The sequence below is a fragment of the Hipposideros armiger genome, unplaced genomic scaffold (assembly GCF_001890085.2).
Source record: "Hipposideros armiger isolate ML-2016 unplaced genomic scaffold, ASM189008v1 scaffold_218, whole genome shotgun sequence".
NCBI lineage: Eukaryota > Metazoa > Chordata > Mammalia > Chiroptera > Hipposideridae > Hipposideros > Hipposideros armiger.
Genome location: NW_017731568.1, coordinates 651,822 through 667,215, shown reverse-complemented (window position 1 = coordinate 667,215; position 15,394 = coordinate 651,822). Strand labels below are relative to the sequence as shown.

General features: G+C 39.2%; 1 protein-coding gene across 6 annotated transcripts in view; it reads left to right on the top strand.

Moving 5' to 3' along the window:
- The window catches only part of G2E3 (G2/M-phase specific E3 ubiquitin protein ligase), a 56,227-nt gene that overhangs the window by 8,910 nt on the left and 31,923 nt on the right, over positions 1-15,394 (top strand). For 3 of the 6 annotated variants that reach the window (XM_019654288.1, XM_019654292.1, XM_019654290.1), the window contains exons 2-3: positions 6,364-6,404; positions 13,018-13,115. In XM_019654288.1, the coding sequence (XP_019509833.1) occupies positions 6,364-6,404; positions 13,018-13,115 (139 nt within the window). Of the gene's footprint in view, positions 1-3,073; positions 3,092-6,183; positions 6,228-6,363; positions 6,405-13,017; positions 13,116-15,394 lie in introns of those variants that run through there. The other 3 variants (XM_019654287.1, XM_019654291.1, XM_019654289.1) reach the window with 2 other exon arrangements.

Below are 15,394 nucleotides of genomic sequence, written 5' to 3'. Positions count from 1 at the left end.
ACCATCATTGCGCTCTTCCCCGGGCGAGGCAGATCAGTCGCCGGCTTCTGGATGGCTGCTCACTGCGGCTGCTGGCTGCTCACGCTGGCTGCTGCCTACACGTGGTAGCTCATGGCAATTCACTGCCACAGCGGCTGCAGCCTACGCCGACCCCGGCAACTCATGGCAGCCCAGCTCCAGGTTGAGCTGTTTTTCAGCATCTTAGCTGTAGAGAGCAGTGTCACTGGCCCTCATATGTGGGATCTGAACCTGGGCCCTCTGGCGTCCCAAGCCAGCTCTTAACTAATGCGCCACTCGGCCGGCTCTGTGATACAATTTTAAACTTAGAGAAAAGTTAAAATACTAGTGTAAGGAACTCCTATATCCCCTTTATGCAGTTTCACCAACTCATGTTTCTTTACATTTATCATTCTTTCTACTGTCTAAAACCACCAGCAATAAACTTGTAGTGTGATAATTAGGGGTTTTGACTCATTGCAATGAGATTACAGACCAGAGGAATCACAACGTTTCTTACCAAAGGGTAAAATAGATCTCTTATAGGATTTCAGAGAAGGGTGACATTTAGGTGAAATTTAAATGAAGTAGTGTTTTCATAGGGACAAAGCAAAGCCAGGACTGTGGTAAAGGAGTCAGCGTCAGGTCTGGACTATGAAGTGGACCTAGGTTGTTTCCTTGAAAACTACAAAATTGAGAGAAGGAATGTTGTGTTAAGAGAACTTACCTGTAGCTCTGGTATCTCTGTTGGAAATCAGGATTTCTTCTTTGTATCAATGTTATTACTTAGATCCTCCTAGCAAAAGTAGGATATTTCAGAAAGTTTCCTCATGTCCCTTTCCAGTCATTTCCGTGCCTGAGAGACAAGCACTGTTCATTTGTTTCATGGTGGATTTGTTTTGCCTGTCCTAGAACTTCATGTGAATGGAATAATGTGGGTATGAATAGTAATGTGTAGTTTCTTTCACTCAGCATAATATCTATGAGAGTTATCTGTTTTGTTTGCATCTTGCAGCACTTCTTACCTTTGCATTGCTAAATAGTATTGCATTTTATCATTATACTGCATTTATTTTAATCCATTTTCTAGTTGATGGGCTTGTGGGTTTCCAGTTTTGGAGGGTCATGAAGAAGACTGCTAATAAACATTTTTGTATAAAGTTTCCTGTCTTTATTTTTTATATTTATCTTGAATAAATACCTAGGTGTGCAATTCCTGCATCAAAGGCTAGGTGCATGAGTATATGTTTAATTTTAAGAACTGCCAAACTTTTCAAAATTGTTCCATTTTACATTTCCATCAACAATTTATGAGAGTTCCCCATTTGCTTCATATCCTTTCCAGCGTTTGGTGTTGGTAGTCTTTTTAATCTTAGCCATTATTAGAGGTATGAAGTGGTCTTTCATTGTGGTTTTAATTTTATTATCCTAATTGTCATGATGTTGAGCATCTTTTCATGTGTGTATTTGCCATTCATATATCTTCCATCATGAAGTGTCTGTTCATGTCATCTGCCCATTTATTTATTGGATTGTTTGCTTTATATTGGTGAGTTGCAGGAGTTCTTTATGCATACGTATTTGGAATACAAGTCTTTGTCAGATGCATGTTTAACAAATACTTTCTCCCACCCTGAGGCATGCATATTCACTTTTTAGTGGTATCTTTTGATGAGTGGAAGCTTTAATGTTGATGAAGTATAATGTATTACTTTTTCTTTTAAAACTTTCATAGTTTTGGCTTTTACAAGTTTTGGCAAGTAGGTCTATGACCCACTTGAAATTAATTTTTATTTATGTTGTGAAGTATGGATCCAGGTTCATTTGTTTTCCATATGGATATCCAGTTTTTCCAGCATCATTTGTTTATTTGTTTGTTTGTTTTAAATTTTATTGGGGAACAGCCATGGTCATTGGTTAAACATTGCTTTCATGGGGCAATGGCATAGTTGACTCTTTTTTAAGGAGGGCGCAGTTCACAGTGGCCCATGCAAGGATTGAACCTGCAACCTTGGTGTTATCAGCACAATGCTCTAACCAACTGAGCTAACCGGTCACCCCCCAGCACCATTTGTTGAAAAGACTCCCCCTCTCCCCCCTCCCCAACATACACACTGAATTGCTTTGGTACCTTTCTTGAAATGACTAGAAAAGTGTGGATCTATTTCTGGGTTTGTTCTATTGGTCCATGTGCAATACTCTTAATATACTTTGAAAGACTGTTGGGTTGTCGGAAAAGTCATGACACATTTTTGCAATGAAAAAACAGAAAAAATACGTCATGACTTTTCCAACAACCCAATATATAAAGCTTATTAGATATTGGTATACATAGGAAAAACCTTTCCCATTCATGTTTTGATAGCATTGGAGATCTTTTTTATAATTAACTTATGGCCAATGCTTTTTGGAGGCTTTTCAAGCATAGTCCTCTATACTCCTGTACTAGTTTGTGTGTCTTGTGAGATTGATGTTCAATTTTATTCTTTTATATTTGTTTGTAAATACGAGAAATAAAACCTTGGATTGTGAGTAACTTGTTCTGCGAGTGTTCCATAAGATGAGCAAACATTTCTAATAAATTTTAACTTGATAAACGAGCGGTGTCTTGCAATACAAGTAGTACCTGATGCTGAACGTCACATGATCACAACTGAGCCAGTAGTTCTCTGTCTCGCTGCGGGAGTGTGAGTGATTGTCTCCCATGCGTGGAGGTTATGGAGGAGATCTTGTCTGCAGAGGAGGAGGAGGAGAAAAAGGCGGAGGAACCCCTCACTTCAAATGAGATTAGGGAGATGTGTAAAGTGTGGGAAACAGTGCAAAATTTTGTAGAAAAGCACCACCTGAATAAGGCTGTAGCAGTGCAAGCGATGAATCTGTTTAACAGCAGTGCAATGTCACATTTCCGCAAAATCCTCAAAAGGAGGAAAAGCAAGTGTCATTGGATAGGTTCCTTGTTAAAGCAGCACGAAAAGAAAAAGATTCCATTGAGCCAATAGCTAGCAGTGATTCGGTTAGTGATAGTGAAAGTCATGCTACACAATAACCCTCCTCTCTCTTGTCTCCCTCACACCAGCCACGAAGGTTTTCAAAGGTAAGTGCAGATTAATGTTTATTTTTTTATATTTTGTATTTTCTTTATTATTTTGTATTATATTACAGTATTGTCATTTTTATATGAATATTTTTGGGTTGTGGAACGAATCATGTGAGTTTCCATTATTTCTTATGGGGAAATTCGCTTTGATATACAAGTGCTTTGGGTTACAAGCATGTTTCCGGAACGAATTATGCTCGCAAGCCGAGCTTTTACTGTACTTGTTTAGTACACAGTTCTAAAATTAACAAGAAGCTTCAGATGCCTTCTTAAAAGTAAAATTGTTTTCTATACATTTATTATAAAAATCTAGACCGGACTTCATCACACTGTCCACAAAGAGAGATGCCTTGGGTCCTTGAAGTGGGAAGGGGATGAGTAGCAGATGTTATGATTTCTTTACAAAGAAAACTTAGCCTAGAACCTTGTCCATTCGTACCAGTATCTGTAGCATAATTATCAATTGCATTCAGCAGATATTTATTTTACCCTTATGGAATTTAGCAGTGTAGCTGAGTAATTAACAAAATTGAAATAAACATAAAGTTTATTTTATGTTTATATATTATTCACATATATTTTATATGTGTGAATAATGTTTGCATCAATGCCATTGAGAGAGTTTTAAGTATCTTTATTGAAGTTGCCTATATAGTGGGCCTCAATATTATTGTGAGTTACAATAAATCTAAAAGTAAACAATAGATAGTTGCGATTTACTCACAGAGGGACGAGGGTAAGGAATTATAAAATGGAGAGAATGGATCTGATATAAATCTTGTGTTGTTGGAAACTGAACATCATTTATAAGTTAACATTGTTATGTTTACTCGAGGTGAAGTAGTAGGTGTTTTTTGAATTTTCTGTATAAATTCTTTGGTATGAATGGATTTATGGAAATCTGAATTCATTATCAGAAGTTGAATTATAAAGATGTTCTAATAAAAAACAGGCATTTATTCTTTCTACTTACTGTATTTCATCTATTTTAGATGGATTACCCCCTTTACTCCCATATACCTTTTAGCATGTTTAAAATCAGGCTGTGATCCTCCATCAGTTGTGGCCAAGTGAGGCAGTCTGCAGTCATTTTATTTATTTATTTATTTATTGTTTTTTTTTAAAGATTTTATTGGGGAATTGGGGGAGGGGAACAGCGTTGGGGAATTGGGGAAGGGGAACAGACAAGTTGCTGTCCCTCCTTTCTTCAGTCCAGCTGTGGAGGACGTCGCCCCACTGGCCCATGTTGGTATTATCATTGCGCTCTTCCTGGTGAGACCGATTCCCGGATCGGTCGCAGGCCATTGGATAGCTGCCCATGGCGGCTCACCGCAGCTCATGCCGGCTGTGTGCCGCTCACTGCAGCTCATGGCAGCCCACTGTAGCAGGGGCTGCAGCCCACTCCATCACCGGTGACCCATGGTAGCCCAGCTCCAGGTCAAGTCGCTGTTCACCATCTTAGCCATAGAGGGCGCAGCGCCACTAGCCCTCACGTGGGATCCGAACTGGGGCCCTGCTGCTCAGAGCCGGTGTCCCAAGCCAACGCTCAACCAGTGTGCTCCTTGGCAGGCCCCATGCAGTCATTTTATGAACAAACATCCAAAGTGTTGTCATATGCCTGTAGAGAATAAGCAATGCCTCTAAAAGAGAAAAATAAAAAAATCAAGAAACACTGAAGGACTATTCCTTTAACCCTACATTAATGATTGTAGGGAGGGGATGAGGAAAGGTAGGTAGGCTGGACCTACTGAATTGTAAAGCCTGCTTAAAGTGGAACCCTTTAGTTGTTTTATGGATTCTTTAAAGAAATACCAAGCTTGATGGCACAGATGATTTTAAGGAAAAACCAGAACATATTGAAGATGTGGAGTCAAAGTGATTCAAAAGACTTGGACTATGACTTTTTATGAAAGCACAAATGCGATATATGAGAAAACCAGTGTTGAAACTCAAAACTGTTCTTACAATCAGTATGAAATACAAATTCTATATTGTAAGAAAGCATTAATGAAATTCGATAGTAATCTTTTGTGTTTTTTGTACTTCCTTTGATATTAATATTCTGTATTATTTATCATGCTCTTTCATTATTTTCATGTGGCATAGTCACTCAATTACAGGTTAGTTTATTTCCAATTAAGAGCTCTGTGACCTTGGACAAGTGTTTAACCTCTCTGAGCATTGATTTTGCAGCTATAAGATGAGATTACTTTTACCTAGTAGCATCATTATGTTGTGGATTTTTTTTTGTTTCCATTTAAATTCCAAGAGTTAGCACATATGTTATACTTAAATGTCATAACATTTCAAGTAGGCTGTTCATATACCCTGGGTTAATTGAAACTTTGTTACTAAGATGTTGTTCTTCCTCCATTTGATCTTTTGGCACTAGAGAACAGTTAGAAAAATTATATTTCAGTATTAAATATAATTTTGTTTGTTGTTAACTAGTGAGGAGGCAGAGGCAGGCAGATCAATGTCTTTCAGTAGGTAAGTGGTTGAGCACTGTACTAGATAGAATGTGCTGTGGCATTCAGATGCTTTCAGCTCTCTCTGTGTGGAATCCCTGCAAATGTAACAGCCACAAACACAGCCTGATAAAGGTTTTGTAGGCTACCCAAATACAAATGGCATTACTGTTGATGATGTGTTTTTTTATTTTTTCCTAAACTGAACAAATCTTGGTAAACTTCTGAACAGAACTAAAGTACAAATTTCGTTGACTTTACACAGGAGTTGTAGTTTGGAAATAATCATTTTATCCTAAAATAGAAAGAAGAAAAAAGATATCCATGCATGATGGAAATAATTATTTTGTCCTAAAATAGCAGGGGAAACAAAGATGATTTTTATGCATAAAATTGGCTTAGGTTCTAGGTTAATGTAATTATAACTAGGTTTTTGTTTTGTTTTTTACCTACTTGAATGTCCAGCTGGAAATTCGAGGCTGGACTATTTGTTGTGTAGGTCTGTTTGGTGCATTGCAGGATGTTTTGAAATCCTGGGCCCTTTCCACTAAATGCAAGTAGTCACCTTAATCATTTGAGAACTAAAAAATATTTCCTCCAGTTTTAACCATGTTTCCAGGCTTTACCACTCTTGCTGAGAACTATTGGTCTTAGATGTATCAAAGGTGAGGAAATTATGTACTAGAGTAAGAAATGATATGCAGTTTATTTGTAATCATGCATTGACTAAATTTACTAAAATGGATAATTTGAGACTTCAAAAATTAAGATGGCTGTATTGTATCTTCTTATTTTTCCTAGTAAAATGAATGAAAATAAACCTGATGGTTCACAGACTCTTGGTAAGTAACTGTATTTAAAATAGTTTCAAATGTAATTTAAAATATTAAGATATTTTACTCTTGCTTTTTTACTGTAATACATCTCTTTAAATGCTACTCAAACAATAAGAATGAATTACCTGATCCATGCTTACTACATATATCCATTTACTAAAGTACAATATTATGTGTATTCATTTCAACAAAAAAACTGCTATAAGAGGATAGTAATTTGAAATCTTTTTAGAGATTGTGGGAAGGGCCTTTCAGTTATGGCTTATTAAACTGGTTGAGGAAGGCAAATGTAGGGGTGATATTTCACAATATTAAATATTAGTTCATGCTGTTTGTTTCTAATCATGGAATTTATTTTATGACGAGCCTGCTAACAAATATATAGTACCTTTTTAATGAATAATATCCATTCTTGATAACATATATTAAGGTAAATAAGACAAGCCACTGTAATAGGTAAACCATGAAGTCTTAATGGTTTAACACAATAAAAGTTTATTACTTACCCATGTTACAGTCCAACATGGTTAGGGGAGATGGGACAGACAGACTTTCTGCTCCATGCAGTCATTTAGAGATTCAGGCTCCTTCCATCTAATATTGGCCTGCCATCTTGAGATCCTCAGAGACTTCTCTTCAGCTAAGGATTTTCTCACTGTTTTATTAGTATGTTATTAGAAATTTTCTGTGCTAGTAGATATGGGATAGAAAAGATTGATAATTATAATACTAACACTTATTCAGTTCTATGTGCCACACCCTTTTAATTATATTACTGTGTAAATGGATTCCTATATAGCGACCTTTTGTGCTTGGCTTCTTTCACTTAGCATATTTCCAGGCTCATCCATGTTATTGCATGTATCAGTACTTCATTCCTTTTTATTGCTGAATAATATTCCATTGTATATATACTATATTTTGTTTATCCATTCATCATCCATTGATGGACAGTTAGTTTCTTTTTTTTTTTTTTTTGGCTATTGTGAACAGTGCTACTATGAACATTAGTTTATAAGATATGTTTATATATCTGTTTTCATTTCTTTTGCATATATACCCAGGACTGAACTTGTGTCATATGGTGACTATGTTTAACTTTTTGAGGAACTGCCAGACTATTTTCCAAAGTAGCTTTCCATTTTACATTTCCACTAGCAGTGTATGAGGGTTCCTATTTCTCCACAGCCTTACAAACATTTGTTATTTGTTACTTGTTACTATGGAATGGTATTTCGTTGTGGTTTTGATTTGCATTTCTCTGATTAATAATATTAAGCATCTTTTAATGTGCTTATTGACTTTTTTTTAAAGATTTTATTGGGGAATTGGGGGAGGGGAATAGCGTTGGGTAATCGGGGCACGTGAACAGACAAGTTGCTGTCCTTTTGTTCTTCAGTCCAGTTGTGGGGGATGTCACATCACTGGCCCATGTTGGTATTATCATTGCGCTCTTCCCTGGGTGAGACAGTCACTCACCAGCCATTGGACGGCCGCTCAGGGCAGCTCACGGGCCGCTCACACCGGCCACCGGCCTCTCACGCTGGCTGCCAGCCATTCACGGTAGCTCACGGCAGCCCACTGCAGCAGGGGCTGCAGCCTACACCGTTGCCGGCAACTCACAGCAGCCCAGCTCCAGGTCTAGCTGTTTGTTCACCATCTTAGCTGTAGAGGGCGCAGCATCAGTGGCCCTCATGTGGGTTTGAACCGGGGCCCTGCTGCTCAGAGTTGGCATCCCAAGCCAGCTGTTAACCAATGTGTCACTCAGCCGGCCTGGGATCTTTCTGTTTTTACATAGATGTTCATGAACCTAAAGATTAGCCAGAGGTGAAAGCTTGTGTTTCTGGGGTCTTTCCTGAGCATAAATCCAGCCCTGAGCATGTGCTTGTTCTTCCAGATTCCCCCAGTGTAGGCGGGAACTTTTCTAAGCCCTTATTTCCTCGTGTATCCCCTTCTTCTCTCCTTGACTTTTTAGTCTGTTGCCTGTTTGCCCTGTCTGTTATCCTTTGATTCAAGCTGCTGCAGCTATATATTTGCCTTAAACGTTTTGACAAATGGTCAGGCTCCAGCCCTGAGAAAGTTCTGAGGCAGATGAAACAAGGATAAGCTCACAGGAATATAAAGCGCAGCATAGGGAATATAATAAATAATACTGTAATAACTATTTATGGCACCAGGTGGGTACGATACTTATCAGGGGGATCACTTTGTAAGTTATATAAATGTGTAACCACTATGCTGTACACCTGAAACTAATGTAATATTGAATGTCAACTGTAATTGAAAAGTAAGAGGAAGAAAAATGGGCAAGCATCTGACTGAGCCTGTTCCTGAGGGAGCCACCACACAGGTCAAAATACAAAGTCACAGTTTTTTGAGAACAAGGACAATCCATACCAGGAGCCTGGGCCATTGTACCTAAGGCCATGACCCAGCTGGAGAGTGGGGGATGGTAGGTTAGGTAAGTTAAAATGCCATAAAGCGCTCATCAAAATTTAATAACTTGTTTCTTTAGTAAGCATTTTACCAATTGTAACTTTTTAAACTAGATTTCAGAGTTTCTGAAAAATTGATTCTGATTGTTTTTGGCAGCATAATCGTTGCTTTAGTGGAGTTTTAAAGTTTCCTAATCCATTATTTTTATTTATTTATTTTGACATTGTGTTATTTTGTATTAATTTCAGGTGTACAGTTATTTTATATAGCACAGTGGGTAGACATTTATATAATTTAAGAATTGATGCCCCTGACTAGTCTAGTACCCACCTGGCACTGTACATAGTTATTACCATATTATTGACTATCTTCCCTATATTTTACATCCCCATGAGTATTTTGTAACTACCAGTTTATACTTCTTAAGCCCTTCAACCTTTTCACCCTGCCCTCAAACCCCTCTCCCATCTATCTAGTACCCATCTGACACCATAGTTATTACAATATTATTGATTATATTCCTTATGCTATATCCTACATTCCCACCATAACCAATTTGTATTTCTTTTTTATTTTATTTTTTAGCTGAGCCATCCTGCTACCTGTTGGCAGCTCAGCTCGGGCCGGGAATTGAACCGGCGACCCTGTTGCTCAGAGCTCACACTCTTGAGCGAGCTCTTAACCAACTGAGCCCAATTTGTATTTCTTAATACCTTCCCCTTTCTTACTCACCCCCAATCTCCCCCTCTATCTGGCAACCATCAAAATGTTCTCTATGATTTTTTCTGTTTTATTTGTTTGCTTACTTTGTTTTTTAGATTCCACTTATAAGCAAAATCACATTGCATCTGTCTTTCCCTGTCTGAGATACTCCACTTAGCACAATACCCTCCAGGTCCATCCATGCCGCTGCAGATGGCAAGAACCCATTTCCTTCCATGGCCAGGCAATATTCCATTGTATATATGTACCAGCTACTGTTTATCCATTTATCCACTGATGGACACCCAGGCTGCCTCCACATCTTGGCCACTGTAAACAATGCTGCAATCAACATATGGAGGCACATGTTTCCTCAAAGTAGTGTTTTGAGTTTCTTCAGATAAATACCCAGAAGTAGGATTATTGGGTCCTTTGTCTCTTGTTATATCCTTTGTTTTAAAGTCTATTTTGTCTGGCATTGCTACCTCAGCTTTTTTTGTTTGTTTTTGTTTCCATTTTCATGAAATATCTTTTTTCTCTCCCTTTATTTTCAGTCTGTGTGTACCTTTCAGTGTGAAGTGAGTCTCTTGTAGGCAACATATGTAAGGGTCTTGTTTCCTTATCCATTCAGCCACCCCACCTTTTGATTGGAGCATTTAATCCATTTACAATTAAAGTAATAGTTGATAGATATGTAGTTATTGCCATTTTATTATTCATATTTTTTATTATTTTTTTCTTCCTAAAGAAGTCCCTCTAATGTTTCTTGTAATACTAGTTTGTTGGTGATAAGCTCCTTTAGCTTTTTCTTGTCTGGGAACCTCTTTATCTGTCCTTCAATTCTACGTGATAGTTTTGCTGGGTAGAGTGATGATCTTGGTCTAGGTCCTTGCTTTTCATCACTTTTGAGTATTTCCTGCCAATCCCTTCTGGCCTGCAAAGTTTCCGTTGAGAAATCAGCTAATAGCCTTATGGGAGCTCCCTTGTAGGTAACTAACTGCTTTTCTCTTGCTACTTTTAGATTCTCTCTTCGTCTTTAACCTTTGGCATTTTAATTACAGTGTGTCTTGTTGTGGGCCCCTTTGGGTTCATCTCGTTTGGGATTCTCTGCATTTCCTGGGCTTTTATAGCTATTTCCTTCACCAGGTTAGGGAAGTTTTCTGTCATCATTTCTTCAAAGAGGTTTTCAATTCCTCTCTCTCTCTCCCTCTCTCCCTCTCTCTCTCTCTCTCTCTCTCTCTCTCTCTCTTAGCACCCATATAATGCAAATGTTGGTACACTTGATGTCCCAGAAGACCCTTAAACTCTACTCATTTTTTTTGGATTCTTTTTTCTTTTTGCTGTTCTGATTGTGTGTTTTCTGCTACCTTATCTTGTAAATAGCTGATTAGATTCTCTGCTTTCTGTAATCTGTTGATTCCCTTAATATATTCTTTGTTTCCGTTATTGTATTCTTTATTTCTGACTGGTTCTTTTGTATGTTTTCTATCTCCATTCTTATATCTCCTACCTCTTTGTTGAAATTCTCTCTGAGATCACTGAGCATCCTTATAACCAGTGATTGGAACTCTGCATCTGGTAGATTGCTTGTCTCCATTTTGTTTATTTCTTTTCTGGAGCTTTGTTCTGTTCTTGTTTTTTTATTTTGGACGTGTTTTTTTGTCTCCCCATTTTGGCTGCTTCCCTGTGTTTGTTTCTATGTAGTAGGTAGGGCTGCTGTGCCTCCTGGTCTTAGTAGAGCGGCCTTATGTAGGAGGTGTCCAGTGGGACCCAGTGGTGCAGGCTCTGGTCACCAGAGCCAGGTGCTCCAGGTGTGTCCCTTGCGTGGGTTGTGTGTGCCCTGGTGTTGAAGTTGAGCCTTGGTTGCTGTTTGCATAGCAATGGAAGGGATTGACCCTGAGGCTGATTGGTTGTGAGGACTTGCTGTGACTACAGCGGAGGAGTTGTGGTGCAGGGGATGAGCCTACAGAGCAGGGTTTGCTTTTTAGCAGGGCTCTGGTGCCTGCCCAGTCTGCCCCTTGGGTGTGTCGTCCTTGGAGGTGGCTGGATGATGCTCCAGCTTAGTCTAAACCTGGCCACCAGATATGCCAGCCCTGGAGCCTCCTGGGAGGGGACCCGCTACAGGCCAAGTTTACCTGCAGCCTGTGCTTTGCCTGGGGCAACACACTTTGAGCCACAAAGTAACCCGCAGATGGCCGCTGTCTGCACTGGGCTTAGAAGTACCTTAAGAAGCTACTCTATGAAACAAGGATGGCCGCCACTATTGCCGCGCTTAGGGCTGCCCAGCCAGAATTAGGGGACACTCTGAAGCCAGATGCTGCTTGTTTTTGTGAACCTTTGAGAGATTTTGTGAAAGTCTGCAGCATGAGGTAAGACAGGTTGTTTTTATGGAAAAGCTACTGGAAGTGGCTTAGATCTGTCTGAAAGTTGGGTGGAGCAAGCAGGGTCTCAGGGAATCACAAGGGCGAGGCAGATGAAAGGTGATAGCCAGTTTGATGGAGACTCAGATAGGCAGCTGCCTGCATCTGCATGCTGGGAGTCGGAAGGGCTCAGCAAAGAAACAAGGGCTTCTGCCAGCTCCTCCATCTAGGAGAAAGCTGCCCTCGAGCCATTGTCCTGAAGCAGACAATTCAGTTTTTTCCCATATGTCCTTGGCACCTTTCAAACCACTGCTCCAGGGTGGAGCTCAGAGTGAGCAGTCCGTCAGCAGGTAATTCCATGTGCTGTCCCTTTAAGATGTTCGCCTGGGACTCCAGCCACCCTCCGATTCACTCAGCCACAATCTCTGCTGGTTTTCACAGCCAAAAGTTATGGAGACTTCTCTTCCTGGCACTGGAACCCAGGGCCAGGCAGCCTGGTATGGAGCTGGGACCCATCATACCTCTGTAGCTGAGATATCGCTCCAGATTTTCAACCGTCATAGACTGCAGTGGGACCAGCCAGTTCTGTGTCTCTGCCTCTCCTACTATTGGGTTGTCGGAAAAGTCATGATGTATTTTTTCTGTTTTTTATTGCAAAAATGCATCATGACTTTTCCAACAACCCAATAGTTTCAAGGTAGCTTCTTCTGTAGTCCATAGTTGTAGGGTTTCGGTTCAGCTAGACTTCGGGCGATTCTCAGTGATGGTTGTTCTGTAGTTTAGTCGTAGTTAATGTGGTTCTGAGAGGAGCTGAGCACAATGTTTATCTACTCCGCCACCTACACCAGAAATCTCCTAATCCATTATTTTCAGTGTTGTTACCCTGCAAGTTGGCATTTTAACTATACACTGAAATTCATCATCAAAAATTAATGAAAAAATGTAAAGTCACGTTGTGTTTTAAAAGTAGGTGTTAGACATTTTAAGTTACTGATAACTATAATGTGATTTGGTCACTCAGAATGAATTGAACACATCAATTGAGAGAAGCACTAATTCCATGGGGTTTTTTTGAAAATTTAAAAAATATTTTTACATCTATTTACTTTTTTCACTATTAGCTTGTGTTTTCTGTCGAAAGAATGATGACTGTCCTAGTAAATATGGAGAAAAGAAAACCAAAGAGAAATGGAATCTCACTGTACATTACTATTGTTTGGTGAGTATAATTTATAATTAAATCCTTGTAATTTGATATCCTTCCAAAGAAAAGAACTAGATCCTGATGACTGATTTCTAAGAATTGGGTGAGTCACTTAACTTCTCTGGATTTCATTTCACCTATATGTAAAAATAATTTTTTTTGTTTATCAAATTCTAAAATTATGAAATTAATTTTGTATGTATAAAGACCTGTCATCATTACCTGTTTACTTTTGTCTAACCCTTTGCGGCCTAAGTGACAAAAGGAGGAGAAAATGGTTTGGTCTCTAAGGGAGTTGTTCTTTTTGCCACTTTCTTGTTTTCATTGCTGCTAGTGATAAACCTCAGAAAAGACTTGTTTGAAAGTTCAGAGAGTAGAAGGAAAGCATTTTATTTCACAGAGAATCTGGAAAGAGAAGTTCTGACTGAAGGTATTAAATATTTGTAGAAAAGGAAATAGGTTAATTTATGGGTCACTCAGAAGAAACAAAAAGTGATTACATACTGAGTATTAGTCTCTCATTTGTTCTCCCTTCCCTCTACCAACTTCTCACCTTGTTGAATCCTGTCTGAAGTTCTTCCTGGGTGCCTCTGTAGGGCTGTTTACAGCATGGTGTCTGGCTTCTCCCAGAGCAAGTGATGATAAAGAGAGGGATAGATAAGTACACCAAAATGGAATCATACGACCTAGTCTTCACAGTCACACACCATTGTCACTTTTGCTTTATACTATTTGTAAGCAAGTCATTAAGTCTAGCCTATACTCAAGGGGAAGGGAATTAGACCCCACCTCTTAAAGGAAGGAGTATCAACAAATTTGTGGACATATTTGTATACCCACCACAGTATCCATGTTAAAACTCTTAAGATGCTTCCTTGAGACAACATCTAATATATTTCTTGGTGGTTCGTCAAGACTATAGTTTTGTGTCTCAGGCACCCTATGGGTTAAATAGACTTGTATACTGGTCTAGGAACCTAATTACTCTGTACCAAGACTTAAGGGAACCTGAAGCTGGAATTCCAAATCTGTTTGTAAGTTAGGATCTATTATATTTTTCATCACACAAGAAAACCTTTTCATTTTCCTAAGTTTCACTTTATTTATTTATTTTTTTTTAGCTGAGCCATCCTGCCACCTGTTGGCAGCTCAGCGGCAGCTCAGCTTGGGCCGGGCATCGAACTGCTGTTGCTCAGAGCTCAAACTCTTGAGCGAGCTCTTAACCAACTAAGCCACTTGGCCGACCCTAAGTTTCACTTTTTATGTAGTAGAATTAAGAGAGTTATTTTATTAGTCAGTGGGTTATTTTTTTATAACTGATTTTTAGGTAATGTATATCACTTTTGATTTTCTTTAGGATATATGGTACTGATTAAAATAAGCCTCTGATCACAAATTTGAAGTATTTTTGAATTACTTAATACATTTAAGTGGATCATATCAAAAATTTCCTTACATGCTGTCTTATTTTGTTAATGAGTATAATAATTCAAAAACATATTGACCCCAGGATCAATACTTAACAAGATTCTATTTCATCGTGAACAGGAAAGTTTGGTAATATTACAAGTGGCAATGGAATGTTAGAGCTGAAAGAGACTGAGAAACAAGCTAATCTAGTCCAGTGTTTTTATTTTTGTTTTTAAGGTCAGAGACATCAAATTACTTTCTTAGGATTCCAGAAAGTTTGACACGGAGCTTGGTTTGGAAGTAGGGATTTCTTATTCACAGTCTCATGCTTTTTCTTTTTTTTTTTTTAAGATTTTTTTTTTATTGGGGACTTGGGGGGATGGGAACAGTGCTGGGGAATTGGGGGAAGGGGAACAGACAAGTTGCTGTCCTTTTGTTCTTCAGTCTAGTTGTGGAGGACGTCACTTCACTGGCCCAAGTTTGCACCATCATTACGCTCTTCCCAGGCGAGGCACATCAGTCGCTGGCTTCTGGACGGCCGCTCACTGTGGCTGCTGGCTACATACGGTAGCCCATGGCAACCCACTGCCACAGGGGATGCAGCCTACGCCGTCGCCGGCGACTCAGAGGCAGCCCAGCTCCAGGTTGAGCTGTTGTTCAGCATCTTAGCCGTGGAGGGCAGTGTCACTGGCCCTCATATGTGGGATCCGAACCGGGGCCCTCTGGCGTCCCAAGCCAGTTCTTAACCATTGCGCCACTCGGCCGGCCCTCCCATGCTTTTTCTTGATTTGTGCTCTCTTAACATATTTAAACTGAAGTTGAAAATCAGATATTTTAAAATTCGAACAATTTCTGTTAATGTTTCAAACCTGTGTTTCAGTAAG